Here is a 27833-nt window from a genome sequence, read left to right on the forward strand (position 1 = left end):
TTCAAAAGAGACTTTATATTTTTATTCTAGCAAACATGAGATAGATATTAAATTCCCCTTAAACATTTTCAAGTAAAATGAATCTATCTTCAGTAAATAACTTCATATCTTCCACTACTTTAGTTGAGACAACCTCCCCGATCCCTACCTTTTGTAAGTTGCCTCCAAGAACTAGTGTCCTGGGAGAAAGCACATAAGTGATTAGTGGATCCTGAATCTAATATCCAGGTTAATTTATCATTTTCTACTAACCATGTCTCGATAACAAGTAAATCATGTTTACTTTGTTGGGCTTTCTTAGTTTTCTCATCTATGACATTCGTGTTTATTGCCTTTAATATATCTAGAATTTGTTCATTAACAAAGGTTCTATCCTTTATATCGTGGTTATAAACATCTTCAAGAATATTGTTTCTGACAATTAACAATGTCGGTAATGAATCCATGATTTCTTTCGCAGAAACCATGTCCTCAAATTTCTTAGCTAGTATATCAGATATATTTGCTAAGATATGGATTTAAGCCTTTTGATTTACCTTAATCCATTTGTCATATGCATTCCAAACTTTTTGGTTTGTTGACAAACTGGGAGACTGAGGACATTCCTCTATTAAAACAAATTTTAAATCATCGTTTGCTAGTATTACGTTTATATTTGATGTTGACAGTTTAAGATCATTAAAAAATTCGGAAGAGAGTAATTTAGAAGAATTCGATATGCTGAAAACATAAACAAATTCTAATCAGTAAATTGCTTTTCAAATCTAAACAAATTTGAGCAAAAGTAATAATATACCCAAATTTCATTATTTATTTGAAACGATACTTTAGTGAGTCAGAATAGATACTACTGAGGGGCAGTCAAATACTTCTTCACTGAAGCAAGAAATTCTTGACTAAATACTAACTCAGTATAACTCTTATTCCTATAGTCATTTAGTTATCATTTTTGGTCAAGAACTTACTAACACTTAGTAACTCTTGTAAGTTTAACCCTCCATTTTCATACAGAGGTCGGCCCCAACGATGCTACTAAATTGGAAAGTCAAGGTTGGGAATGGACGTAAGAAATTTTATCCATTTCTAGAGTTTGAGTTGTTCTGAATCCCATGTTATAACCGTCTGAGGGGATAGCCACCGTAAAATGACTAGTTTATGTCGCCTAAAAACGACAAGTAGGCGCAACATGGGAATCTCATGGTCCAAAATAATGAAAGAGACCGTAGGACACGTTGACACACATCCTTCACCCACTTACTATGAACTACTCTCTCTATTCACCTTGGTATTGACCCATGCAAACACTTTCTGAATGAAGCAGTCGAAGTAAAATCGACATGAAGCCGGGTATGGATCTTACGGTGTGAACTCTTATGGACATGAGAGCTAAAAACAACATATTGTATATGTTATTTATCTCCCGCTGAAGTGTTCTATTTGTTTTGGGTAAATATTTACTTAAATATATTCTGGCTAATAAACAACCTAAGTCTAGGTGATTTTCCAAGTATAACGTTTATATTTGGATTTGATATACAATGTCTAGGTGATATGCTCATAAAACCGGGTTAACAATGCTCAATTAATTGGCTATAATCCCCAGGTAGGAAGTGTTCCATAAACCGTCAACTTAAATACCTCCAGCCTTAGATAGGATTATAGACCGGTTAAGTTTGTAACTAGAATTTTACAAGATAATGACCTATTTTAACTATTAAAACAAGTTGTTATTTGTTAACCCTAGGTGAGCATGCATTTTATCTTTGTTATGGATTTTAAATGTCTAATCCATTTTTATAACAACTTATAAAACTTTAGACATGCTTTCCATCTTAACATACATCAAACAGTTCGGGATTCAATATAACACTTGAAACCCTAAACATGCATACTATATATTATAACTTTTTATAACATACTTTCAATGTATGCTACATGCTTCCTATGGTGGGATTTTAAATCTACATGACATACTATATGCACATACAAGATTTATTTAATTATAACATACATTCATAATGCATAAATAATTAAACACATACTGATATAGACCAATTTTGGCATCCTAAGTAAGCAAATAGCCTAATTTATTACAATAATAATAAAATCAGCTTGAAACAACTTATGTACTTCACGAATCGACCCGAATCACTCGAACCGGTCCTTCAAAGCTCCATAATGGTTTGAATCGGGCCGAATCAGTCTTTCAAGACCCAAACCGGTCGAACCGATTCACTTGAGTAGTTGGTCGGGTCAAGTGCGTACAATTTAGGCTGGGATGAACAACGTTGTGATGCTTCATCCCAGCGTTGCAACGCCACGGGAAATTACCTCGTCTCTGAGCCGTCTGATGAGTAACATTGCAACGCTCTGCAAACAGCATTGCAACGTTGCATTGCAATATCTCTCTTCTGGTTTTCTACAACTGACCTTTCTTTCTTCTTTCTTCAATTACAACCTAATTGCAACTCTATTGACTCTAACAAATTTATAGATACTTAACACACATTAAGGCTCATAAACAAAGAGCCAATTTCAACAACAACACTTAATTGAAGATAAATCTAATGCCAAAGCCGAAATTATCTATACCAGCTCCCATTTTCATACAACCTATGAAAATCATCCACCAAGCTAAAATTAACACGAATTGAGTACTTAAATCATGTTTTGATACCAATTAATAGAGTTAGCATGCAATTAGCAGAAGCAAACATAATTATTAAGCACTCTAATTCAATAAATTTTAGCAACTAAGCAAGCATGTTTATAGACTAAAAATAGGTTTTTGAATATATACCTTTGAAGAATTCTTCAGTCTTCAAATCCAACTTGAATCTTCACTCTAAATATTTGTAGACCATCACTTGATCCTCCCTACTATTCTCTAGGACCTTAGATTGAGTGGTGGAACCTAAAATGAGATTGAATTTGAGAGATTTTTCAATGAGAGTTTTCTAGTTTGATCACTAATGAAGAAGAACATTTATTCTACCATTTTTCATCTCTCTTAGAAAAAAAAAAATTAGCTGAATCAAACTGAATTTTATTCAAATCAAGCATGCAATCCTACAACATAGAAGCTTGACAACAAAACAAGAAGGAATTGAGTAGAAATTTAGTGTCAAATGTGGGAGAAACCACTATAATCAATTTCAAATTCAAATTGAATTAAAATAATTTTTTTAATAAAATTCAATTTTAATTTAATTTCCCAAAAATAAAATAAAAATAAAATAGATTCAAATATTTGAATTTTCATAAAATACAAAAAATCAATTTTAAATAAAAATAATTCAAATAATAAATAAACAATTTGATTAATTAAAATAATTTAATATCCAATAGATTACCAATTCCACGATCATGAATCCCTATTCGTGTAATTAATATTTAAATCAAATTTAGATATTATCCAACTCTCCAATTCTGTTTAATTCGATAATTAAATGTGTAATTATATCGTATATCAATACTGATTCTCTAAATTCGAATTTGAACGTTTCAAATTTTCTCATCACACTATACTAAGGTTTAATCCATTTGTGAGCTAGTAGGGGATCTAATGAACCTACAGATCATGGGCTCCAATGATCCGAGATTAATTAGCTAAACTCTTTAAACTGAATTAATCAACATTTGTTAATTATCAGGTCACTCCACTAAAATCCAGTAATTACACTCCCCTCACTATAGATATATTTTTGTCCACTCAATATAACCATAAATAGTAAATCAACCATTCACAGGTTGTTCATAATAATGGCTGGATCAAAAACGTTTTACACCCAAGATTACATCTTGTTCCTTAAGTCCCACTGATCCTCTAATGAATAATTGGTTTGTGATCCTATCACCAAATCAAGCCCCTCTCGGGCCAATGAGAAGGTGGGGTCCCTTGTTCAGGACTTGGAGTCAACATATAAGGGAACAACCTTTCTATTATCCTTAAAAGTGGGTAGGAGTGAATTCCATTTTGTACCCTATGTCCCCAGCTATCTATCTGGTCTTACCCTTAAAATGGGAGGTTGATTGAGTCGGCACTCCCATGAAATCTAAGTATAATCCTATATAAACAGAAGTTCATAGTTAGCTCAGGATTAAGGTCAAGTTACCTACGTCATCGCTTTGAAATAGTCAGTTTTAAATAGTAAACAACATTATAAAGTAAAAGTGACTTATTTTTTGGTTTGGTCTTATACAAGCTCTTTGTATAGGACGCCTCCACTCGCATGCCTCCACATGAACGATTCAAGATTACATCGTTTGTACTAAATACAAAATGAGCCATATCCGATAGTGTTTCCAGAATAAGGTATGCAGTCTTATTTGTATACTTATAGACCGTTTTGGCGATCTACTTGATCCATTCTTATATCTCCACGTAAAGTCCAAGTACTTATGTAATAGCCATGAATCTTAGTTTATTGGATTTAGTGCAATTTACATATTCAATAACAGATTTATTGAACAAAACCTCAATAACATCTTTATTGCAAATAAAATATGTATAATTTTACAAATTGCAGGTTTTAGGACATATAACTCAACAAATTTTCGTCTCTATCCCCATTTAGTCAATGGGAAAAAAACTTTCTCCATTTGCTCCCATTCTCTATTGAATAAAAAATTTTCCATCTTTTTAGTAGGTTTCACAAGTTAAATAGAAATCTATAATGGGGCAGTTTTTTTTTTTTTTAGTTTAACAAAGTTTTTTTTTTTTTTTTTATATATTTTTTGGAAAGTTTTGTTTTTTTATATTTGATTACCTAATTATTTTGAAACTATGAAAATTTATGTTAGCAAAAGGAAAATTTATGTTATTAAAAAAAGTTATGTTAACTAGTAGTCGTAAATACTTCAAAAGGAAAGCTTTGTGTTTAGGGAAATATTGGTATGAAGAGGCCCAAGGGCACAGCGAGCTTGGAAGAAATTTGGCCCACATTTGCTTGCTTTGCTTTGCTTCCATGTTTTGCAAAGGAATTTGCAGAGCAAAACGAAGTGAGAACCAGAAAGGGAGGCCATCCCATCCCATCATCCTCCACCGCTGAGCCAAATCCGCGCGCAAATCCCTTCTCAATCCTTCAATTCATCTTCATTCTCTGCCCATCAAATTCCTTCTTTCTTTCCGCCAAAACATCCCCTTTTAACCAATTTTACACTACCCCACCTTCCGAATTCCCTTCCTTAATCCCCAATACCCCTTTGCTTCGTCTCTTTAGTTTCCAATGCTAATACCCAGATTTCGGCCTTCCCTTATTCTTCAAAATTCGTTCATTGGGTCAACTTTTGCTGCAACCCATGTCGCCTCTTTCCACTCCACAGCTGCTTCTTGCGATAAATGGAAGAGCAAATGGAAATTTGTGAGTTTAGCTTTCTCTCTTCGTTTTTCTAATTTTGGTCTCTGTTTTCTATGTATGTGCAAAAGTATCCAGTTTGTTTATATTGTTAGTATTTGGGATATTTATGTAGAATTTCAACTTTGATTCAGAGTTTTGAATATTTTTGTCATTGTTGTCTTCTTTGAATGTTTCTTGAGTTGCAAAGGGGTTAAGGGTATTGGGAGTTGACGGTTGCAGAATGCAGTTCTGGCTTTCTTGGGACAGCATTCCACATAACAAGCAGCAGTTTTTGAGAGAGAGCGCTAATGATCTTAGGACCTGAATTTAGAATATTATATGCAGAACTAGAAGCAAAGCTATTAATTCATATTATCTTAGTTGAATATGACTTTGGGCTTGAAACTCTGTGGATAAATCTGTTAGCTAGTGTTGCTTTCTGTGAGCTAAAGAGCTCCTATATACTAGCACAGTATATTTTTATCGTTTTAAAGCAAAATATAATGATCACTTTTCTTTTGCTTAGCATAAAATATCCTACAGTAGGCTTCTCTTCTTTCTTTGCCTGAGGATCACTCTTTTAGGTGTGGAAGAAGGGATATGAGGGTTAGGAGACCCAATCCTTTGGAAGGGTTCTCGTGTAAGTCCTTTATTCATATTCTCGTGGATCACTCTCCCTTAGGCAAGCCGGTTTTTGCAGCCCTTTGGAGGATTAAGGTTCCTAGGAAAGTGAGATTTTTTACTTGGCAAATTTTACATGGCCGTGCAAATATGATGGATTGTCTTACCAGGAAGCTTCTCCCACTTGTTGGGCGTTCTGCTGTATTTTTTGTTGGAAGGCGGAGGAAGATTTGGATCATATTCTTTAGCGCTTCGAATTTGCTAGTTCTGTTTGGGAGCATTTTCTTCAGACGTTTGGCTATTCGTTTGTTCGCTAGAGGGACGTTAGTGCTATGATCAAGGAGTTCCTCCTCAATCTGCCTCGTGGGCAGAATGGTTGCTTTTTATGGTTATCCGGAGTGTGTGCGATCTTATGGGTCTTGTGGGGTGAGTGGAATGGTAGAATCTTTAGAGGGGCGGAAAAGGACCCTAGTGAAATTTGGTTCCTTGTTCGCTTTCATATTTTCTTGTGAGCTTCGGTTTCGAAGACCTTTGGTAATGATTCTATAGGTGTTATTTTGCATAATTGGAGCCTCTTCCTATAGGGGGAGGTGCCTTTTTTGTGGTTGAGTCTTTTGTATGCTTGTATATTCTTTAATTTTTTTTACGATAGAATTGTGTCCCCAATTTCATATGAAGTGCACAAATTTTAGTTTAGGTTACATTTTCACGTCCAACACCTTTTTTCTATAGATAACATTTCATGATGTGCATCCCATGATCATGGAGTAGGTCTCTAGCTGTTTCATGTCACATGAATTGCTTAAGATGATAATGCATCATTTAGTCCAAATTTAAAACGGAATGGTTTTCCAAACTGTTTGCTGATAACTTAAACAGAGTGTTCAAGGGAACCAAGAGGAGGATCATCAGTCTACAGCACAATGTTCATTTACATTTTGACCATAAGAATTGAAATAAATCTACTTGAGCTATAATCATTTGCACAATTGAATGCATAATACTTTCTGCAGTTCAAACTTTTAAAAATTTCTTTGTTTAACATTTTGCAGGATGGTGGAAATGGAAAGGAGTCATCAAAGGTATGTCAATTCAATCCACTAGGTGACTATTTTTTCTTTGTAGTACTCGATTAAAAATGCATGATTGATGTTATATCTATCCCATTTTACGAAGTGTTATTTGGCATACACTATGACTATGTCTCTAAAATGCATAACTTTATGTTTGTTTTACATTCTTTAAGCTGGAAAAAAGTTTTACGGAGGTTGCCATCATTTTTCAGCATTTTAAAGACCATTCATGTCTATCCCATTCCACAGATAGTTATTTGGCATACATTATGTCTCTAGACTATATTTTCAATTCTTCGTCCTCTTCCTTTTAATTTGGGAGTCGATGGTTTTTTCTTATGGGTCAGAACAAACTGTAAGTTGAAGAGTGAAGGAAATCAAATAATCGGTTCGTTAGAGAAGGCATCTTTAGAGTAATTTCAATAAAGGAATAGTAGATTTAAAATTCTTACAATTTGATTTACATCATGCAGTGAAATTCATTTACAAATGCAGTTAATGGTTTACATCTTGAATTATATACGTTCTAGATGAAACCTTTTCCTTTCAATTCACATTACTCATCTTTCTCTACCACCTTTTAATTTTTTACTTGTATATCATTTATTTATTTCTTTTAATGATTCTAATATTGAGAATGATTACACCAGAATTATGTTAGATATGTAACCCGTCAAAGGCGTGCTGATGCAAAAAAGGCTCTAAAGGACCTCCTCTACAACAGTGGATCTACCTTTCAGGTATGCCCTCTGATTCCCAGATGCACATATCAATTTTTAAGTTGGACAAATCTGAAGGGCTGTTAACGCTGCAAATGGTGCAAAAACTAGTTTGCAGATGTTATAATCTTTACAACATGATGTTTGATAAAGTAGCAATTGGCTGTTAGAGGGGGTCCATGAGGCCAATACCTTTAGAACCCCCACAAAGAAAAATCAAGGGGAAGTGAGAGATAATTTTGTTCAACCACAGAATTATTTGAGTTTTGCATTTGAATGAATTTACATGTTATATCAGAATAAGCATTTATAGGATTTAATGATTCATAGAAGTGGAGTCATCTTGTTAACTATCCTTGTGATTTGGTATTAAGATAATAACTAATAGAAAGAAATTAATGACTTAGATCGTGTATCAACAAGATGCTGAATTAGCCTATAATACGACAACAAATTATTGAGAAGATAGTGCATTTATGTCAAATAGAAATCATAATTTTTTTTTATCATGTCCAATTGTTCACTTCTTTCTTCCTCAGCATAATAATGAAATGTATAGAGTAATGTCACTCTCCTTGATTGTTATTTATTCGATACGAGGGTTGAAGAAGCCATTTAGATGTCTTGAATTCCAAACCTTTTTGTGGTTCTTACCTCCCAGGTTTTCCATAATTTTTGTCCTGCCGGGCGTAAATATATTAATATGGGTTATCTTCCCGCCTAGGAGGACAAGAATTGGATGTTTAGAAATACCTTCCAAGATCCTACACTTGACTCTCTAGGTTTCCTTAATAACTTAAAATCCTTATTTTCTCCTCGTGGTGTTCTTAATCCAAAGCTTTTGTTAATAATTCCATTCAAGATATTTGCTTGAACTGGAATGCTTCGTTTAGTTACTGTGTTATTACATTACCTCCTTTGTATTTTCTTTGTTAAAGTATCTTGTATATATTTATCTAAAAAAAGTATCTTGTATATTTTAACATTACTCTTTTCATTATTTCAATGAAAAAATTTGTTTCCTTTAAAAAAGAAAAAAGAAAAAAAGAGTATAATGGAATAGATAAAATAAAATTAAAAAAGCATATGGTTCATGACTATATTTTCTATTTGGTTCACATCTGTTTCAACAGAAAAAGGAATCCAAGTGGAGTCTTGGTGGTCACTGGTCATCTGATGAGTCATCCGATCAATCAGGTAACTGTGATAAGAAAGGACGAGCAAAGTCTTCAACGCGAAATTTTGGTAAATCCCAGCACAAGAGACCAAAACGTCAGTTCCCTATCTTTAAAACACTGTCTACTACTATTTTACATTCATTTTATTGTTATTAGTATTATTTTCATTTGATCCAATTTTTCCATGTAGACCATTAAACTTTATATTCCTATTGCTCATGGTCATCATGCCAAATAACAAATTTCAACATCCGTAATTAAGATATTTCCTCTTTTCACAACTCAGTTGTTTTCCATTTTTAGGATAGAAAATATGATTTTAAAAAGTATATCATTGTGATTGCTGATATTTTGAATCCTTACCAACTTGTGGAAAATCTCTTCTGCTTTGAACTGCCAATTGCGCAAATACTAAATTTCATTATGGTTTAAATGGAATAATAAGATTCTTAGTGACAAGAATGAGTAATTATGAGATCTTGAGGAAAATATTCAAATTTTGGTATGGTCTAAGATCTAATATTTAGAGCAGTGAGCTAATATGGTATTAGAGTCATGTCCCAAAACTTAATCATATAGTTGTTATCTTCGGGTAACAATCAAATAGTGGTGAGTCTTAACGACATAGTCGTGCAAAATTATGGAGAGAGAATGAAAGGGAGAAAAAAGAATGCTCCCGTGCAATGCCATTTGCCATTTGTCCCAAGAAGGAATTTTGACCATTTTGCCTCACTTATCCCCAGCTTCGCAACAAGTGGCTAGAGTTTGCTGGTTTTTCACCATTAAGTAATGACAATGTAGGTGGCTGGAGTTGGCCAGTTTTGCACCATTAAGTGTTTTGTTACTATGACCTAGTTATGGAACTGAATATATAAAACGAAAAATAATCAAGAACTGAGAGTAGATGAAGAAGATTGGTCAGATTTGACTTTTATTATTCACGAAGAATTTGTGCATTTGGCTTTTTTCTTCAGGAAAGTTTAGAAGAGAGAGTTTTGTTAACGACTTCGTTAATGATTCCGAGACAATCTTTCACGTCATGTTTGGCAATAGATCATCTACTTGGTCCTTTGGCTCATTTAAGGAGACCTCTCAAGATTCAGCATCTGGTTTCGGGTGGACAGAACCTCCAAAATGGAGCCACCGAAGAGCTACACAATGGGATAATTTGAGTGATTGTGAGTCTGATGAGGAGACGACCCCTGAAGTAGGATCATGTTCAGATAGAACTATCCTCGGTTTGCCACAAACAGGACCTTTGAAGATAGAAGAAGTTAAAACGGCGTAAGTCGATCAGCTTTTTTCACTCTGGATATTTGTTTTTTGTTCATCCTAAACTCTTCTCCATACTCACACAGGTTCCGCTTGTCTGCTTTAAAATGGCATCCTGATAAGCATCAAGGATCTTCCCAGGTGAGTTTGGAATAATATTTTCAATCTAAAGGCGAGGCATAGCGCGTTGAAACAACCAACAAATTACTGATGTTAGTTGCTGTATCGACCAATTAGAACAATAAAACGTTTACTAGTTTCGCTTTCATGTTTTCAGGCAATGGCTGAAGAGAAATTCAAACTTTGTGTTAATGCATACAAATCCTTGTGCTGTGCACTCTCTCCAGGTTAAGCTGCAGCTCTGTTCTAAGGTCTGTTCTAACTTATAACAATTTCAAATGATTTAAAATTTTCAAAACATAATTTATGTAGAGAGGTTATATTTAATCTATATTTTAATCAAAAACCCCCTTCTCTGTTTGCTTGTTGGGGAGGAAATAGTAAAGATAGGAGTGGAATAAATGGATGCATTTACAATCTTCAAATTTTTGTTCAAAGAAGGCAATTCCTTCTTCATTTCTCATTTACAGAGCACTGTTCCATTGCATTCTTTGAGGATATTCTTGAAGTTTATGTCTCTCTTACGTTACATCTTTAGTTTTGTAGCAGTTGTTTTACAAGATGACTTCAAAGAAAGATTTGTCTTTCACCCAATTCTGTTGTATTGTATACTTATTATGTAGTTTTGGCCAATTGACAGAATTTTTGGTGTAGTGTTATGGTTGTTCTCTATATTTTATAATCTCTCTCTTAAACAGTTTTACAAGCTTAGCTTAGCCAAATTCTAAATTATACTAGTGCGAAAAGATATATATTTTTTCACTTAACTGGCGGTCCATGGAATCACAAATATTGTTTATAAGCAATACTTAGGCACCTAAGTTCCATGCTCTCATTCCTCTATGCACTCAAAAATATTTTTTTAGTATTTATTTTTTAAAAAAAAATTACCACGTGACTGTTTTTAATTGGGTGCAGCCTATCATTATTTATTGGTATAAATATTAAATGTCTAGAATAATTATAGAAGTTCAATCTCAACTTTTGTTTTTCAATTTGATTTTGTATATTGAAATTAAAATTAAATAATTACATATAAAATATTAAATAGTAATAATAATTATCTAATATTTTTACTGAGTTAAAATTATATTTTTCATAGCCATCATAGAGTATTTGGCAAAGCATATAGGATTTTAATTACAAAAATTGAAGCTAACGTGTTTGATTCTATGTGAGTTTAAAATTTGTCTAATATAAACTTAATTATTTTGGGAGGTGAGATATAACACGGAATTTCATATAATGGTCTCTTAGAATATAATACTTGAAATCTTTCACTTATTACTTATCGATAGTGTACGTTTACAATACTTAGATTGAAGTTTTCTTCAACAAATCTTTGCACCAAATCCACTTACATGCTCGTAACAATTTAGTTATGAACTTTGGAGTATTTGGTTCACCAACATTAGTTGGATTGAGTTGGTAAAAAAATATCAACTCAATATTTGGTTCACCGACTTTAAATGTTAATGGAGTTAGCCTAACTCAATGCAATTTTCTCTTCCTCCAATGCATTCAAGGATTTACCCCTCGGTCACTGTCGGCAACTATCACTACTACACTTTAGCGACCAACTTTGTGCGACCAACTCTAACTCTCAACTTTGTGCTCTGGCAACGATCTTCGATGATAACTCTGACAAAGACCTCCATCGACAACCACCTCTAACGATAAACTCTGACACAAATAACTCCAACGACAACCACCTCTAATGACCAATACCGACATTCATCTTAGACGACCAACTTCGGCAAATGCCACCTTTGATGATCAACTCCAACAACGACTACCTTTAGCACCCAACTCTAACAATCGCCTCGGCGACCAACTCCAACCACCAATTTCATCATTCATCTCCAACAACTAACTCTAACGACCAACTTGAACAATGATATATTAAAAGGAAAATAAATAAACTCGACTATCTAAAGTGTTTTTAAATACAAATTTGAAATTATTAGTATATTGTGTATAATAGTCATCTTATTTTGCAAAAAAAAAAAAAAAAAAAAAACAAAACAAAAAACAAAGAAAAAATCCATAAAAATGCATATTTTTTTAGGTTAAAAAAATTATACCTCAAACACAGACTTCCTAAGTCAACTAAATTGTACACTCGAAACACAGAAATTATTATTAACACAAACAATTATTACTGACTTAACTCTGCGTGCCAACAAACCACAGCTTGTCATGATTTTGTCTATGTGCTAAAAAAAATAGTTCGGTATTTTTTTTAAAATTATTTTGTGACAATTTAGTCCATTAATTTTTTAATGTAACAATTTAGTTCATGTCTTTAATTGAGACAACCCAATCCCTGCCACGAGAAAAGCTCATCAAAATTAAGTGTTAATTTTTATAATGCAGCAACTTAATCTTTATAGTTTATTTACATTTAATCCTTGATCAGTTTATCAATCTACATATGTAAGAAATCTCTTTAAACATTAACAATATTTTCATGATAAGGATTAAATAACTATAAATTGTTATATACAATTAAAAGCAGAGTACTAAGGTCCTGTTTGGTTTTTTGAAAATTAAGCCTATAACTTCAGTTTCACCTATATCTTTCTATGTTTTATTGTCTTCATTTACCAGTATTTTCAAAATCAAAGTGAAATTTTTAAAATTAAAAAAAAAAGTTTTCAAAAACTTATTTTTGTTCATGGAAATTGACTAAGAACTCTAATATTTACATTATTACATATATGAGTATAAAGTTGTGAGAAAACAAGTACAATTTTCAAAATTCAAAAACCAAATGATATCAAACATGGTCTAAATTATTATAGATCATAGACTAAATTATGATACTTTCATGTAAGTTAAGTTAACGTAAGTAAAAGTGTTTTTAAATAACTAGTTGAATACTTTGTAAGAATAGAAGATATATTGGTTAATTTTTTTTCACAAAATTAAATATTTTAAAATTTCGTGATAGTTTTCTCTTAGTTAAAAATAATATATTTTTTCCATTCCTTTTTTAAATTCGTGATAATCATCTTTTAGTTTAAAATTTTATTTATTTATTTATTCTAATTTGGATGATTTAATTAATCTTGTTAATTTCAAACTTTTGTTTTAATCAAAAGATTATTATTTACGTTTTTTTCATATAAAAAGAAATAAGAAGAAAAAAAATATCTTATCAATTATGAAATAATAGTTGGAGTTGGAGTAAGGCCTAGGCGCATAACGTTGCAAAAGAAAAAAAAAAACATAAGGTTATTATCAAAATAGAAAAAGAGGAAAAAAAAAATAGGAGAAAGTAAGAGAGAAAGAGATAATTGCTGAAACTTTGTAGTATAAGGATTGAGTTTATAGATAAAATTTGATTTGATCTCAAATCTTGAAAATAAATCAAAATCAAAATTATTTTTTTTTTATAAATGAATCGAGATATAATTTTTTAAAAAAATATTTAATACCATTCACATTTGATGTTAAAAAAGAAAAAAAAATGGAAATTTTTTCTTTTGTGTGTGATGCTCAATAATAGGGGTAAAATAATTATTTAATGATTTTAAATGTAAAATTATTACCTAATATATCCCTATAACCATCGACTAAAAGGGAAAAAGGAAAAATCGAATGTTATTCTCCAATAACTTATTTTAGATAGTATAGATTAGACATTTGAATATTGATTAGGATGGGATGAATATTGATTAGGATGGGATGAATATTGATTCCAAATGCTTTCCATATTACCATAAAAATGATGTCTTAACTTATTCAAAGTGATAAATAATTAGCCATTTGATTTTTCTTAAACTTACAGTTAACATCATGTTCATAGGGTCCATGTGGAATAGTCTAAAGGATAAGAATTAACTCAAAGGATGAGGTTGGTTTTTGAGTGGTCAAAAATATTTCTCCAAATAGTGTGTATAGTAATTAATGCTTATAATTTTAATCAAAGAAAGTTAAATCTACACTTTAATAATTTGCTTATCCAAAAAAAATGGTTAGGATCGTTCTAGTCCCCATCTCTTTTTCTCTCTAATTCTTTTTTTTTTCTTTTAATATTTTTCATATTGATATATCAATAAAATGTTAAAGTATAGATTTAATCCCTAAACTTATTTACTTGGTCCGGGTAAGTCCCTATACTTTAAAATAAATAATAAATAGCTTCTTAACCTTTCAATTTTGTTTCTTATAAGTTTTTAACTATTCAATATTTCTTAAGATTAATAAGTCTATAAGATATAAAATAAAAACTTGTATCTAAGATGACATTAAACTTTTAATTTTGTACCATATTGGTTTTTTAAAAAAATTGTCGAATAATTCAATGACTTGCTAGATATAGAATTGGAAGTTTAAAAACTTATTGATATAATTAAAAAATCTAAGACTTATTAGACAAATTTCAAAGTCCAGTTACCTATTAGACACATAATAAAAAGTTAAAATATTTAGGGATATGCACTTGCAAAAAGAGTAAAACAAGTTACACTAATTAGGCTCATAACCCACATATTTATTGTTTGCAAAAATGGCAAAAATGAAACTCGGCTTATATATAAAAGATGCAAAATGTCGCAAATGCTCTCACTACTAATATACACTTGATACTAATACACTACTAATATATTTGATATACTTGATAATGATGCACTTGAATGATATACTTGATATACTTGTCAATTATGCAGTCGCTTAGTTGATAAATTTGATACACTTTACTTATATATGGTTGTCTAATAAATTGCTAATAATTAGTCATTCACCTGTTTATACAATTGATAAATTCGATGTACTTGACTAATATACTTGATACTGATATACACGATTGATATATTGCTGATAAACTTGATAATTATGTAGTATTTAATAATGTTGATACACTTGATTGATATATTGTCGATACACTTGATTGATATACTGTAGTTAAACTTAATAATGATGAACTTGACTGACTTGATATTAGATTTTTAAAAAATTTGCACTTTCACCAACTAGCACTACTCCACACCATCGGCCACTGGCCACTGCTTTACCTCCCCGCCACTTACTTCTATTGACTATCGCACATCTTGTCGCCGGTCACTATTTTTCTTTCTCTCTATCAATTGATTGTTTAAGTTAAATATGGAATAAAAAATAATTAAAATTTCATATTTGAAATTTTTGCCATATTCGCAAAATATCAAATATGGATGACACAACTACAAAATAACATATTCAAATTGTCATTAATGGTAATTTCTCAAACATTTAATAAAAAAAATTCTAACTTGGAGACTCATTTGACGTAATTCTTAAAGTATGCCAGGATTAATCAACCTCGAAAAAAAAACTTCAATTATAATTATTTAATACTAATTTACAATAATTTCAAAGTTAAAAAGTATGCTAAATTGAGGATTAGTGTGTGTGTCTAAAAGTAGAAACTTTTTTTTTCCCCTAAAAGTGACCCTATATTGGATAAGGATCGGAGTTTTATCGTCTTTGTTTGATGTGTAAGTCTTAGCAATAGTTGATGAAATTAAATAACTTCAACCATCAACGAATGATCATAGAGCAATCAGTGTCATTTCAACCTCAAAAAGTCTTTTTATTACTCAATTTCAGGATATATGAATTTTCAATGTTAATTAAATTGATGCGACTTGTCTCAACAAAATTTGAGTAATTTTTGCCATGATTATAAATCATATATGTAAACCAAATCTATAATTGACGAGTATACGAGCAACTTGTTTTTTTAGTTAAATTATAACAAATACTCTTAACTTTACCCTTTATTTTAAACATACCTTTAAGAATTTTCAACATTATCTCTGAAGTTTCAAAACTATCGTTAGAATAGAAATCCTTTCAAATTTCCAACAAAAAAAAAATTGGGACTTAAAACTGTGACAATGACCTGAAATGATGTGATCCAAATTTTATTCTCTAGAACACTCCAAACCATTTCATATCTCAATTTTTGTCCAAAATTGTAAATGATTTCTACTTCTAGAATATTTTTTAAACAATATTTGTAAAAATATAGGGCAATATTATCTTTTGGAAGTATATAGGGTATTTTTTAAATTAATGGTATAATACAATGGCATATTTTATAATTTAACCTTATTTTTCAAATGATCGATGGAGTTGTTAAAAAAATATAGAATAATCTTAAATGATTTAAAAAAAAAAACAATTTTCGAATAACATAAGAGTAGTTAGGATATGTATCTATATTCTCCCGAGGTAAAAAGGAGAACTAGAAAAAGAAGAGAATATATATATATATACTTACTGTACATGAAAATTCATTTTAAATTGTATTATTAACTTTAAATAAATAGAAATCCATTTTAATCTATTATTTACCTCCCATAAATCATTTAGCCAAAATCCTCCTAACATATGCTTTTTTTTTTCTTCCTTAATTTACTTAATAAATAGATATTGTATTAATTTACACATTCCTTCAAATTTAGTTTGATTTAGAACTTTATTAGGATTATATTTGAAAATTGTTAATGCATTTAATTCTTAAGTGTGTATAAACTTCTTCAAATATCAAATTAACAAAATAAAAAATTAGAATTTCATACAAATTAATTTTCAAATAAAATCTTAATTGAGAGTCTAAATTAATTCGTCTATAAAAGTTAAAAGGTTTAATTAATAAAATTATAAATCTCACATGATATTTATCCAAAGAAAACGTAAGTGTGGGATTACCAAAAAGAAAAAAGTTTAGAAAATGCATTTATATTCTCTCTTAAGTATTTAAGATCAAATGGTAGGCCAATTTGATGCAAATGAAATATGTACTACCTTCCTTAAAAAGTTCAAATTTCAATTCCTCAAAAAAAAAAAAAAAAAGTTCAAATTTCAATCTTACAACTCCACATTTGTTGGAGAAACCAAATAAAAGAGGAGGAAAAAAAACACTAAAATACTGGACTTTAGAGAAAATAGTGATTTTTCTCTAAAATTATTACGGAAAAATTGACTAGTTGACTGAAATATTGTCATGAGACTAATATAAATTGTTTACAAATCTAGAAATCACAACAGAGCATTCCAAAAGTATGAAAATACAAATAAGGTATGAAAAAATACATTTTTGGAGAGAGTACTTTTCTAAATAAAAAATAAATAAATAATGGAATGGAGGAAAAAAAAAAAAAACTTATTTTACCCATGAATTACTGGTTTTCAAATTAATAGAAAAATGTAGAAGGTCAATGTCATTCAACAACTAAACCAATTTTTAATTAGTGAATTATAATTTTTTTTTTTTTTTTTTAAAAAAAAAACCTATCTATAATTGCAGTAGTTGAATACAGAGATGGGTGCAGGAATTTACTCCAATGATTATATTTTGCAATGCACGAGTGATGCAAAATGTCAAAGGTTTTATCACTTTACTGCTCCTTTCCCTTCCCACGAGTGCTATGATTATTACCATTTCTGTTCTAAATTCTCTCTTAAAAAGGCTTACAAAAGAAGAGAGAGAGAGAGAAATGAAAGGAAGATCAATGGAAACTTTTGCATTATATCATTAAACAGGCTTACTACAGAATTTTACCAACACCTGCAACAGCAAAATAATGCTGGTTTTTTCTTTATTGATACAGAGACAAACAAACATGGAGCAAACAAACATCTTTCAACTTTTGCACACAATAAACAATTCAAAGTCCCCCCCTCTTATTCTCTCTCTCTCTAGCCTACAAGTATCATCATCTATTCAAGAAATAAAGAAAGATATACATAATATATATAGACAGACAGATTCCAATTCCCATGAAGTTTCATTTCTTTTTGTAGTATCTTTTTTTTTTGCAAAGGTATTGTAATTAAAGTGTGGGGTGGGAGAATCGAACCTCAGACCTCGAGGTCGATAGCACGAGTACTATGCCAATTAAGCTACACTCTAGTTGGCTTCTTTTTGTAGTAGAGTTGAAGGATCTGACCTTTTTACCACCTTGTGAGATTGCAAGAATAGAATGCCACATTTGAGCCCTTTGCTAGTTAACTTCCATTTGATTATTGCTGTTGCTGGCTACAATCTGATAGTCCTCGTCTTCGTCTTCGCCTTCGCCTTCGACTTCATCTTCTTGGTTCTGATCGCCGTCGTCTGTTGCTGATTCGGGCTGGTGGCTTTCTTCTTGGCCGCCCATCATGTGCATCAATAGTTCCTCGGGTTTTAGTTCGTAATTTGGATTGGTTGGATTGTTGATGATTTTCTTGGATTTCTGTTTGTACAATGCGTCGAGCTGCTGGAAATAAGGGCATGTCTTTGAATCCTCGGGTCGCTTTTTGTTGCTTTCCCTTACTCTTTTGAAGTATTTGTTGATGTTCTCCCATTTCTCTTTACACCTCTTTGCATTTCTATCATACCCAAGTTTCTTCATGGCTAGTGATATTTCCTCCCAGAGAGGACCTTTAGGGCCATTATCCTGGTATTTCATCTGCAGACTAGTCCTAAGCTGAATCAGAGCATCTATCTCTTCTTTCGGCCATCGAGATGAGCTAATCTGACTCGAATTACCATTGTTGATATTCTCTCGAGTGCTTGTATTTCTGTCAACATTACCATCATCTTGCTTCTCAGTCAAATTCTCCATCAAAATCAAGTTCTCAGGAAACTGCACTGTGCCCACCTGTTCAGAGAAAACCTTCAAGAATGAAAGAACAGCTGCATCCTTTGCAGCCGCAATCGATCTCTCTTGATTCAAACGCTCTCGCTCTTTCTTGATTCGAGCTAATTCTTGCATCTTCCATTCTTCTTCTCTAGCTAACCTCTCCACTTCACACTTCTCCAATGCCTCCACAAACTTCTTTTGCAATTTCTCCTGCTTCTCAATCACCTCGTTCATTAACCTCTCAAAGAACTCCACAAACTTCCTCTTCTTCTTCCTCGTCCCACCCGATTCTTTACTCGAACAAGACGTGGTCGACGTCGATATCGAAGTGGTGGTAGTCTCAACAAAATTCGCACCCGGGGTTACTACGGAACATGGAATTGCATTGTGAACAACATTGTTTGGGATAATCCTTGGGATTTCTTCCATTGAATCAGCTTGAGAGGGAAGCAATGGATGATTATCAAAAGCTTCTAATTGCTCAAAATACCTATAATTTTTCCCATTCGCTTTCCCAGATCTACCATCTTTAGTTCTTTTATGATACTTATAAATGTTCTCAAACTTCTCTTTGCATTTTTTCGCATTTCGATTATACCCAAGCTCAGCCAATTTCCTAACAAACATAAGATTCAGTTCCAAAACTCCATGACTTCGATTCAGAAAATTCAATTAACGAAACAACAAATTCCAAACCAAAAGAGGAGCATAGAATATCACAAGTTATTACTCAGAAGAACTCGGTTTCAAAGAGAATAAATCAGTAACCAAACAATTTTCCAGGAAAATCAATTAACAGAAGTAAGAATCCAATCCAATCCAATCCAAATTCCATACAATTCTCCTAAAAGTTTCTCGGTAAACAAACAGAAAATCTTCAAATCCGAACTAACCTGGAAACTTCTTCCCATAGAGGAGCTTTCAAGCTTGCATCCCTGAACGCAGTATCCATACTCGACCGCACCTTCAACAAAGCCATAGTCTCCTCTCGCGGCCACCGATTACCTGGCCAGTTCCGGTCAGTTTCCTCGGAAAGTCCGGCAGAGGCTGCTGCACCGTCTTCCTCGGCGGCCCGGTTCACGACGGCAGCGGCGGTGGGGGTAGAGTTTTCCGGCGAAGGCGAAATTTCCAGCATCAGTTACAGGAATTTTACAGCTTACGGCAAAAAAAAAAACAGTTGAAAAAGAAGAGATGTAATTTTTTTAAAAAAAAAAAAAAAATAATAATTCTAGGGTTCTGTGAAGATGTCGGTAAAGGGTAAATTGGAGGAACAGGATATTAAGAGATGGGATTCCATTGCTCACTCTTGGCTTCAAAGCTTCACATCCGCCATTATTTTCCTTCCTTTCCTTACCTTCTTCAATTTCATTGCCTCTATAAAGCTAAGTAAAACAAACAACTAAGATAGATAAATAAATAAACAAATAGATGAAATTTTTGGCAAATTTTATTGCCCTTTGGATTTTAATTTTAATTTTTTTTCTTTTTACGGACTTTGAAATGTTGCTTAAAAAGAAAAAAAAAAAAAAGGTTTTTGAAATTTTATTTTATATATATATATAAGAATTTGGTTAAGAATTAAAGTGTTTGATTATAAAATATGAAAATAACTGTAATAAAAGCTTATTGGATAATTATTTGATTTTTTGTCATTAATTATAAACACTCATTTCAATACTCAATTTCTTGTTTTATTATCTACCTTTTTACCGATATTTTATAAAATTAAGGTAAATTTTGAAAGTAAAAAAATAATTTTCAAAATTTGTTTTTGTTTTTGAATTTGACTAAGAATTCTACATTTGTACTTGAGAAACATACAAATCATTGTAAGAAAATCGAGAGAAAATATGTTTAACTTTTAAGAACAAAAAAAATAAAAATAAAAAAGAAATAGTTACCAAAGAGGGAGAATATCATTTGGTGATTATTAAAGCCTTGTTTAGGAATCATTTCGTTTCTTTGTTTTTGGTTTTTGAATATTAAGTCTATTTTCTCCTCATTTCTTGTAATATTTTGCATATTTCTTAAGTACAATGATTAAATTTTTGGCCAAATTTCAAAAACAAAAACAAGTTTTTAAAGCTACTTTTTTTTTAATTTTCAAAAATTGGTTTGGTTTTTCAAACCATTGATAAGAAGTAAATAACAAATAACAAAATTTAGAGATGAAAGTAGTGTCTATAAACTTGATTTTCAAAAACAAAAATTCAAAAACCAAATGGTTACTAAACGTGATATTAATTTATGAAACCAAGCTTATAAACACTAATTCCATCTATAAATTTTTTGTTTTGTTAAACATTTTTCACTAATATTTTCAAAAACCAAATTAATTTTTGGAATAAAATAATTAGAAAAAGTAATTTTCAAATTCGTGTATTTATTTTAAAATTTAAGTATAAATATCAAAAATAGTAAAACAAAATAAAACCATTACCCAACAACTGATTATCAAATTGAGTATTTATAATTAGGTAGGGTGAATTAGGGTTTTTTTATTTTATGTTTGTCACGTATAATGCACATTAAAGTAAAGATATAATTTAAAATATAGTTAAAGCATATTTTCATTTAAACTAGGCTAAATGTAAATTCAATTTTTAAATATCTTCTTGGATGTTTCTTGAAAATTTTATTCTTCGGCATTTTACATAAAAAAAATATTTATTTATTTACTGTCTCTCTCTTCTTCTTTTTTTCCGAAAAAAAATTAGATAGGAAAGAATAGGCTTAAAATATTGGGGTTTTGTTTAAAAAATCTAGATGATGCCTCTTAAGTATGATGCTTATGGAATAAAAATTCTTACTCTTGCTTGATTATTTTTGGAAAGGGATAATGATATTTTTTAAAATGAATTTGAAAATAAAATAAAAGATGATAAAGAAAGAAATAAAGTAAGACCACTACCATTTTGAGAGGTGCTCCATAAGCCATAACTACCCAAATAAATAAAACAGTTATTTTTACCCCCTCTTAAATTGTAATTTGTTTTATATACTTTTTACATTTATATCAATTTTGTCTTCCATATTTAACTTTTTACTTTGTTTTACCTAATCTTTTTAAGATGTTAATAAATATAAGTCCACGTTTACTAATATATAATGAAAGTTGTCACACTTATTATTATCGTTATTATTTAACTTTAAATGGTAATGGAACAGCAATAGTAAGTATGGTATATTTATACTTTTTTTTTTTCTAACCTCGAGGTCGATAGTACAAGCACTATGTTAGTTGAGGTGCACTCATGTTGGTATAGTACATTAACGGTAACGGTAACGGTAACGATAATACAATTTCAAAACACAAACGAAATGAACGCCCTCCCCTCACTAATTAATTTACATTTTTATTACAAATAGGGCAGTGAGCCCATGTATTAGTATACCAAATACAAGGTAAACACACAACAAACATAATTTATTTGGGCTCACTTTTTTTAATTACCATTCATTTATTATTTTTCTACTAGTGTAAATATGGCCTAAGTTGTATTTAGATTCATACTTTTAGTTTTATTCTTGTATTTTAATCAATTGATTTTTTTCCCTAAAAATTTAATTTCAATAACTTTTTTATTACACATTTCATACTAATATGTATAAAGAATTTAGTATGGATTTATCAAATAAAGAAAAAAATACGTAAATAAATTATAGGATAAAATTTGAAACATTTAACTATAGGAATGGAAGTATTATTGAACTTTTTATTAGGATTATTAAGGATATTATTCTTAAATCCTCAAAAGAATAACTTTCAGAGGAAATAAAACGGTCAAAATATCGATTTGGTTCTCAAAATTATTTAAATGATAATAATTTTCATGTAATAACATACAATATATTAATATAAAAATGTTAATAGATAATTAAAATATTTTAAAAAAATCAATAATAAACCAACCATAGAGATTATATTTAAGATTTATTAAAAATAAAATATATGTATATGGACCAAAATGGAACCAATTACAAAGTAAATGTAATGAATAAAATAATACTATTGTAAAAGATAATAATAAAAAAAAAGTTGGAGTTATGGTTAAGTGTGAACAAGTACAGCTATACAGTTGATTTGAAATGTGAAATGTTGATTGGCGAATACTAATTTAATTTTGATTGGTTATTATTGCCCTTTTTGACTTTATCTCCAATGGATCCAAAATCACCAATCTGCGACTTTTGGTCAAAATCAAGAGATTAAATATATATATATAATCAATATTTCACCAATTATTACTTTTTTTCTTCTTTTTGAGAAAGATTATTATTATTAATTTATATCCAAGGCATGAAATATGGAGGTCTCGAGTTTGTGGTAATATCGATATCGATGAATTTTGAAAATTTTTATGGAGATTGATGAAAATTGTTATAATTAGTTAATGAAACTTTGATTGTGACCTAATTAGACTATATTTGATCTTTTTTAATTCTCATTTTTTTAAAGTAAGATAATATTTAGAGATATAATGTAAATATATGTGTAAATGTCAATACTAGAGTATAAATTTAAAAAAGAAATGAAAAAATAATTACAAGAAAATATTAGATATTGGCAATTAATTGCAAAATTAAAGGATTGAAATGTTCGCATAGAAAATAATTGTAAATTATTCATTATAAAACTTACATGTCTAATACCAAAAAGATGATTTTGGAGCATCTAATCTAGAATCTTGATAATTCTTGTAGAAATTACAGTATTGCTCCCAGGTCATCCTATATTGAAAATGTTGAAGATGGTTATTTAAATGAAAATGATAGACTCGTATGGGGCCAATATATAGACCCTATTGGTAGATACATCTCACTGATCGATGATCTTCCTTCTTTATATATATGATAACTATTCGATGGAAAGTTAAGCTAGAAATTGTTATGGTCAAGTCTTTAAGGACCTTCATAATTTGAGTAAGAATAACTATCTTGACCATAGTTTTGTTGTGTTTTACTACTGCTTATGAACATAGTTTTTAAGTTTTTTTCGTGGAAATGAAAACTTTGGATGGTAAAATGAACAAAACTCACATCAATTCAATTTTGAGGTGAAATGATGTGAAAAATTAATAGAAAAATGTTTGAATGAAATTAAAAATAAATATATGTTATTTTTATCAAAATTTTGGTTTCTTAAAAATGAAAGCTTTGAATGGTATAAAAATAAAATTCATGTAATCTCAAGACAAGTCTATAAACCTTTAAAAACTTCCATTGAGCTTAATTGATCTTTTAAAAAATCGAAATTTTCATCGAAATTTCGAAAATGGGTTAAAATTGGAATTCTTTCTATACCGAAATTTCGAACGCGTCGAAATCTCGAATTTCGACGAAATTTTAAACTATGCTTATATCATAAAAAGAAACATTAAAATTATTGGTCAAAGACTCAAAATATTGTATCCATGAAAAGAAACTAGAAGCTCAAATTGTCATATTAAACTTAGCAAGGGAAAAATAATAAATGTATTCAATTCTATATTTCTGAAAATATTGACAAATATTGATACTAAAAGTTATTTTTTATAAATGATTAGAATAGAAACTATGTAATAATCATTTAAACTAAAATTTAGGTTTTTTATTTGATATATATTTTTATTTTTAATAATTAGGTTGCATTTATACCTTTAGTCTCAAATTTCCAACTTTATATCTTTTAGGTTCTTGAACCTTAAAATAAAATAAAATAAATAAATAAATAATATATGCAAATCTTGAATCTTGAATTTTGTGTTTAATAGATGCTTGAGCTTTTAATTTTGTGTAGAATACATTTTTTAATATTTGTAGATCTATTTTATATAATATCCAAATTTAATTTTAAGTCTACTAATTCGTTAACTTATTTATTTTTCTTTTTTAAAAATAAGTATGTAACTTATTTTACAATGACCTACTAAACACAAAATTGAAATTTTGGAAGCTAACTATAATTTAAAAGGCCAATTGCAAATATAGTAATCAAATCAAAATATTAACTTATATAGCACAATACAAAAAAAATTGTAGATATAGCAAAATTTAGATCCAACTCTTGAGAAGTATCAATAATATGCTGGTATGAGTTTACCAGCGATAGAAGTCTGCTAACGATAGGTCTATCATCGATAGATTTTACTATATTTGCAATTCTTTAAAAATGTTGTTATACACTTCATTATTAGTCTTAAAAATGCTATCAATTGCAATTATTGTAGAGACATTTGGGCCCTAACTTCAAGTAGATGGAGTGGATAACTCCACATTTGGTGCTTCAATTATAATAGTTGGTGTTTCCAACTATTATAATCTACAATTAATTACAGTGTTACTATTTCAAATTTCTCTTTGTTGTAGTGTTTACTATTTATTACACTATTACTATTTTCTACTCATAATTTCTTTGTTTATTTGTTACAAACTTTACTATTTGAAATCCATGGGTTGTTATATAGTATGTACCATTTGTTATACTATTTTCTACTTATCCTTTTTTTTATACGCTCACTATTTCCTATTCAGATTAAAATATTTTCCACCTCAAATACATAGTTTTTTCTACTTATCCTTATATTTACTATTTTGAAAGGGAGTAATAATCATAATGATTGAGGGTAAAATGGGAAAATTGCAATTTAGAGAGGGTGATTGGATTAGTAGTCAAAGTCAAGTAATAGTTATCAATTAAAATTGGTAAGAATGGGATGCGGTAGAATTTTCAATATATATTAAAAAAAAATAATAATAATTAATTTTTGAGTTTGAAACTTGAGGTCGGCTGATGGGCCCACGCAGCCCATCTTAGGCTTTTGGGCGTCGTGTTTCCCCACTGGATAGTGGATAGGGATACGGCTCTCAAATCTCAATCACATTACAAACTGACTTTACCTTCTTACCCTCTTTTACTGTTTTTCTCAAACAAAATTAACAATCTCTTTTTTCTTTTTTAAACACATTTTCTCCTATTTAATTTTACTACCCGAATATTACGTACCTTGCCCCTGTTTTATAGGAATAAAATACATATTTTTTTTTGTTTTATAGGAATCAAATAAATCCTTTAATACTTTTAAGAAATACATGTAATAGAAAATTTATTGGTTATTCCATTTTTAAAAAATAATTCTTCCTTATTTTTATTTTAATGATGGTTATTAAAATATATTAGTTTATAATATTTTTATTTATTTATTTTGATTTGGATCATTTTATTTAATTTGTTACTTTCAAATTTTAATTTTAACCAAAATATCATTATTCACTTTTTTTTTTATTTCATATAATCCTCTCTGAATAAAAAAAAAAAATTCACCCACAAAATCTTTATTTATTTATTTGGAATTGGATGATTTAATTATCTTTTTAAGTTATTAATATTTTTATTTCATGATAATTTTCGTAATAAAGAAATATTTTTTATTTAGATTTGGATGATGTAATTATTTCTTTTAATTTTAAAGTTTATTTTAAACTAAAATATTATTTCTTTTCTGTATATACATAAATCCTAAAAACTTATTCACAATGCTTCTTCTTCTTAATTTTAAATTTTATTCCAAATAAATATTACTTTTTATATTGGATGATTTGATTAACACCTTAATTCCTTTGGTTTAGAAAATTCACAATTTGTTATTCAATTTAGTCTAAATTTAAAATCAAAACTCAATGTATATAATTAATCAAATTTAGTTTCATACTCAATTATAAAAAGTTTTCTTAAAAATAAAATAAATAAATAAAATAAAAAAAAGAAAAAGAATGTTGAGAGAGAGGTAGGCATGAGTGAAGGATTGAGATTCATTTTCAATAGAAAATCTACTTAATATTTTGTTGTTTTACCGTATAAAAAGAAATAAATTAGAGAGGAAGAATATAAGTTCTTTCTTTGGCCCAATTATCGATTAGAAGATTTAGCTTGTATGAATCGTTATTGGTTTGATACCAATAATTGCGGAAAATTCCCCAAGAGTCTGGGTGCAAAAAATTATAAATAAAAAAAAGTCAAGAAATTCTTGATTGCAACTAGGCATTATGCTAAAAAAAAAAAATAATAAGATCTTAACGAAATAGAGAGAAAAAAACGCATGAGAAAGAAATAGATAAAGAGATAAAAAAAAAAGAAAAAAAAGAGATAATCGAATGAAAAGTTAGAGTCACACAGAAAAAATTTGATGTGATCTTAAATCAAATCTTGAAAATAAATCAAAATTGAAACTTCTTTTTTTTTTTTTAAATAAATCTAGGATACAATTCACGTTAAAATGAAACTAATTTTTAAAAACTTTAGTATTATTTACTTTCTGTGTTAAAAAATAGAGAAAAATTAGTTTTTTTTTTTTTCCTTTTGCATGCATGACTAAGAAATAGGAGCAAAATAATTTATTTAATGATTTTATACATGAAATTATCTAGTATATCCTTATAACCATCCATTAAAATGGAGAAAAGGGAAAATTGAATGTTTCTCACCGTAACCTTTTGATGTCACAAACCACTTTCTAAACGAGTGAATTATCTTCCATACCTTTTTATCTTCGAAGTTAGTTATGCATGGTGAGTAGATTTAGATCTTGAATGTAACTAAATAGTGCATTGTAACTCGTTTTAAATAAGTTTCTAGAATATGCTCATGTTCTCCTGTGTTATTTCAAATCACAATTGAAAATGAGAATATATTAAAAATTTGCAATTGGGGATTCTGATTCTTTTCTTACACATAAGTGGACCCTTGTCTTTTGAAAGGCTATTTTTGCTAGATTCAGTTCATGGATACTAATAGCATGTAGAACTAGAAAAGTGCTATTCTAAGACTTGTTATTAGGTTAGTTAGTCTTGTACTTATGTTTGATGTCATTCTTTTATTGTTTTTACATAACTGAGCTATGGAAAAAGAATTGAGAATATT

General features: G+C 29.7%; 2 protein-coding genes across 2 annotated transcripts; one reads left to right on the forward strand and one right to left on the reverse strand.

Moving 5' to 3' along the window:
- The first annotated feature begins 4835 nt into the window (after nucleotides 1-4835).
- Nucleotides 4836-10994, forward strand: LOC120089520 (Chaperone DnaJ-domain superfamily protein). Its single transcript, XM_039047019.2, has 7 exons — nucleotides 4836-5363; nucleotides 7013-7042; nucleotides 7684-7773; nucleotides 8886-9024; nucleotides 9905-10214; nucleotides 10289-10343; nucleotides 10480-10994. The coding sequence occupies exons 1-7, from the start codon at nucleotides 5229-5231 to the stop codon at nucleotides 10552-10554; spliced, it is 834 nt and encodes a 277-aa protein (XP_038902947.1). The 5' UTR covers nucleotides 4836-5228; the 3' UTR covers nucleotides 10555-10994.
- A 6816-nt stretch (nucleotides 10995-17810) lies between these two features.
- Nucleotides 17811-20422, reverse strand: LOC120088459 (trihelix transcription factor DF1-like). Its single transcript, XM_039045786.2, has 2 exons — nucleotides 19828-20422; nucleotides 17811-19550 (listed from the first exon to the last, which is right to left on the reverse strand). Exons 1-2 carry the CDS (start codon nucleotides 20067-20069, stop codon nucleotides 18317-18319), a joined length of 1476 nt encoding a protein of 491 aa, XP_038901714.2. The 5' UTR covers nucleotides 20070-20422; the 3' UTR covers nucleotides 17811-18316.
- Nucleotides 20423-27833: the final 7411 nt, after the last annotated feature.

Source organism: Benincasa hispida, chromosome 10 (genome assembly GCF_027475165.1).
Source record: "Benincasa hispida cultivar pf3 chromosome 10, pf3_genome.v1.1, whole genome shotgun sequence".
Classification (NCBI taxonomy): Eukaryota; Viridiplantae; Streptophyta; class Magnoliopsida; order Cucurbitales; family Cucurbitaceae; genus Benincasa; species Benincasa hispida.

What these genes read in the sequence shown, in the direction of transcription:
- LOC120088459 (XM_039045786.2), bottom strand. Translation starts at nt 20,069, where the DNA reads ATGCTGGAAATTTCGCCTTCGCCGGAAAACTCTACCCCCACCGCCGCT. An exon ending in CTATGGGAAGAAGTTTCCAG is followed by an intron (nt 19,551 to 19,827) that starts GTTAGTTCGGAT and finishes TATGTTTGTTAG; the next exon opens with GAAATTGGCTGAGCTTGGGT.
- LOC120089520 (XM_039047019.2), top strand. Translation starts at nt 5,229, where the DNA reads ATGCTAATACCCAGATTTCGGCCTTCCCTTATTCTTCAAAATTCGTTC. An exon ending in GGAAGAGCAAATGGAAATTT is followed by an intron (nt 5,364 to 7,012) that starts GTGAGTTTAGCT and finishes AACATTTTGCAG; the next exon opens with GATGGTGGAAATGGAAAGGA. An exon ending in AGCATCAAGGATCTTCCCAG is followed by an intron (nt 10,344 to 10,479) that starts GTGAGTTTGGAA and finishes TCATGTTTTCAG; the next exon opens with GCAATGGCTGAAGAGAAATT.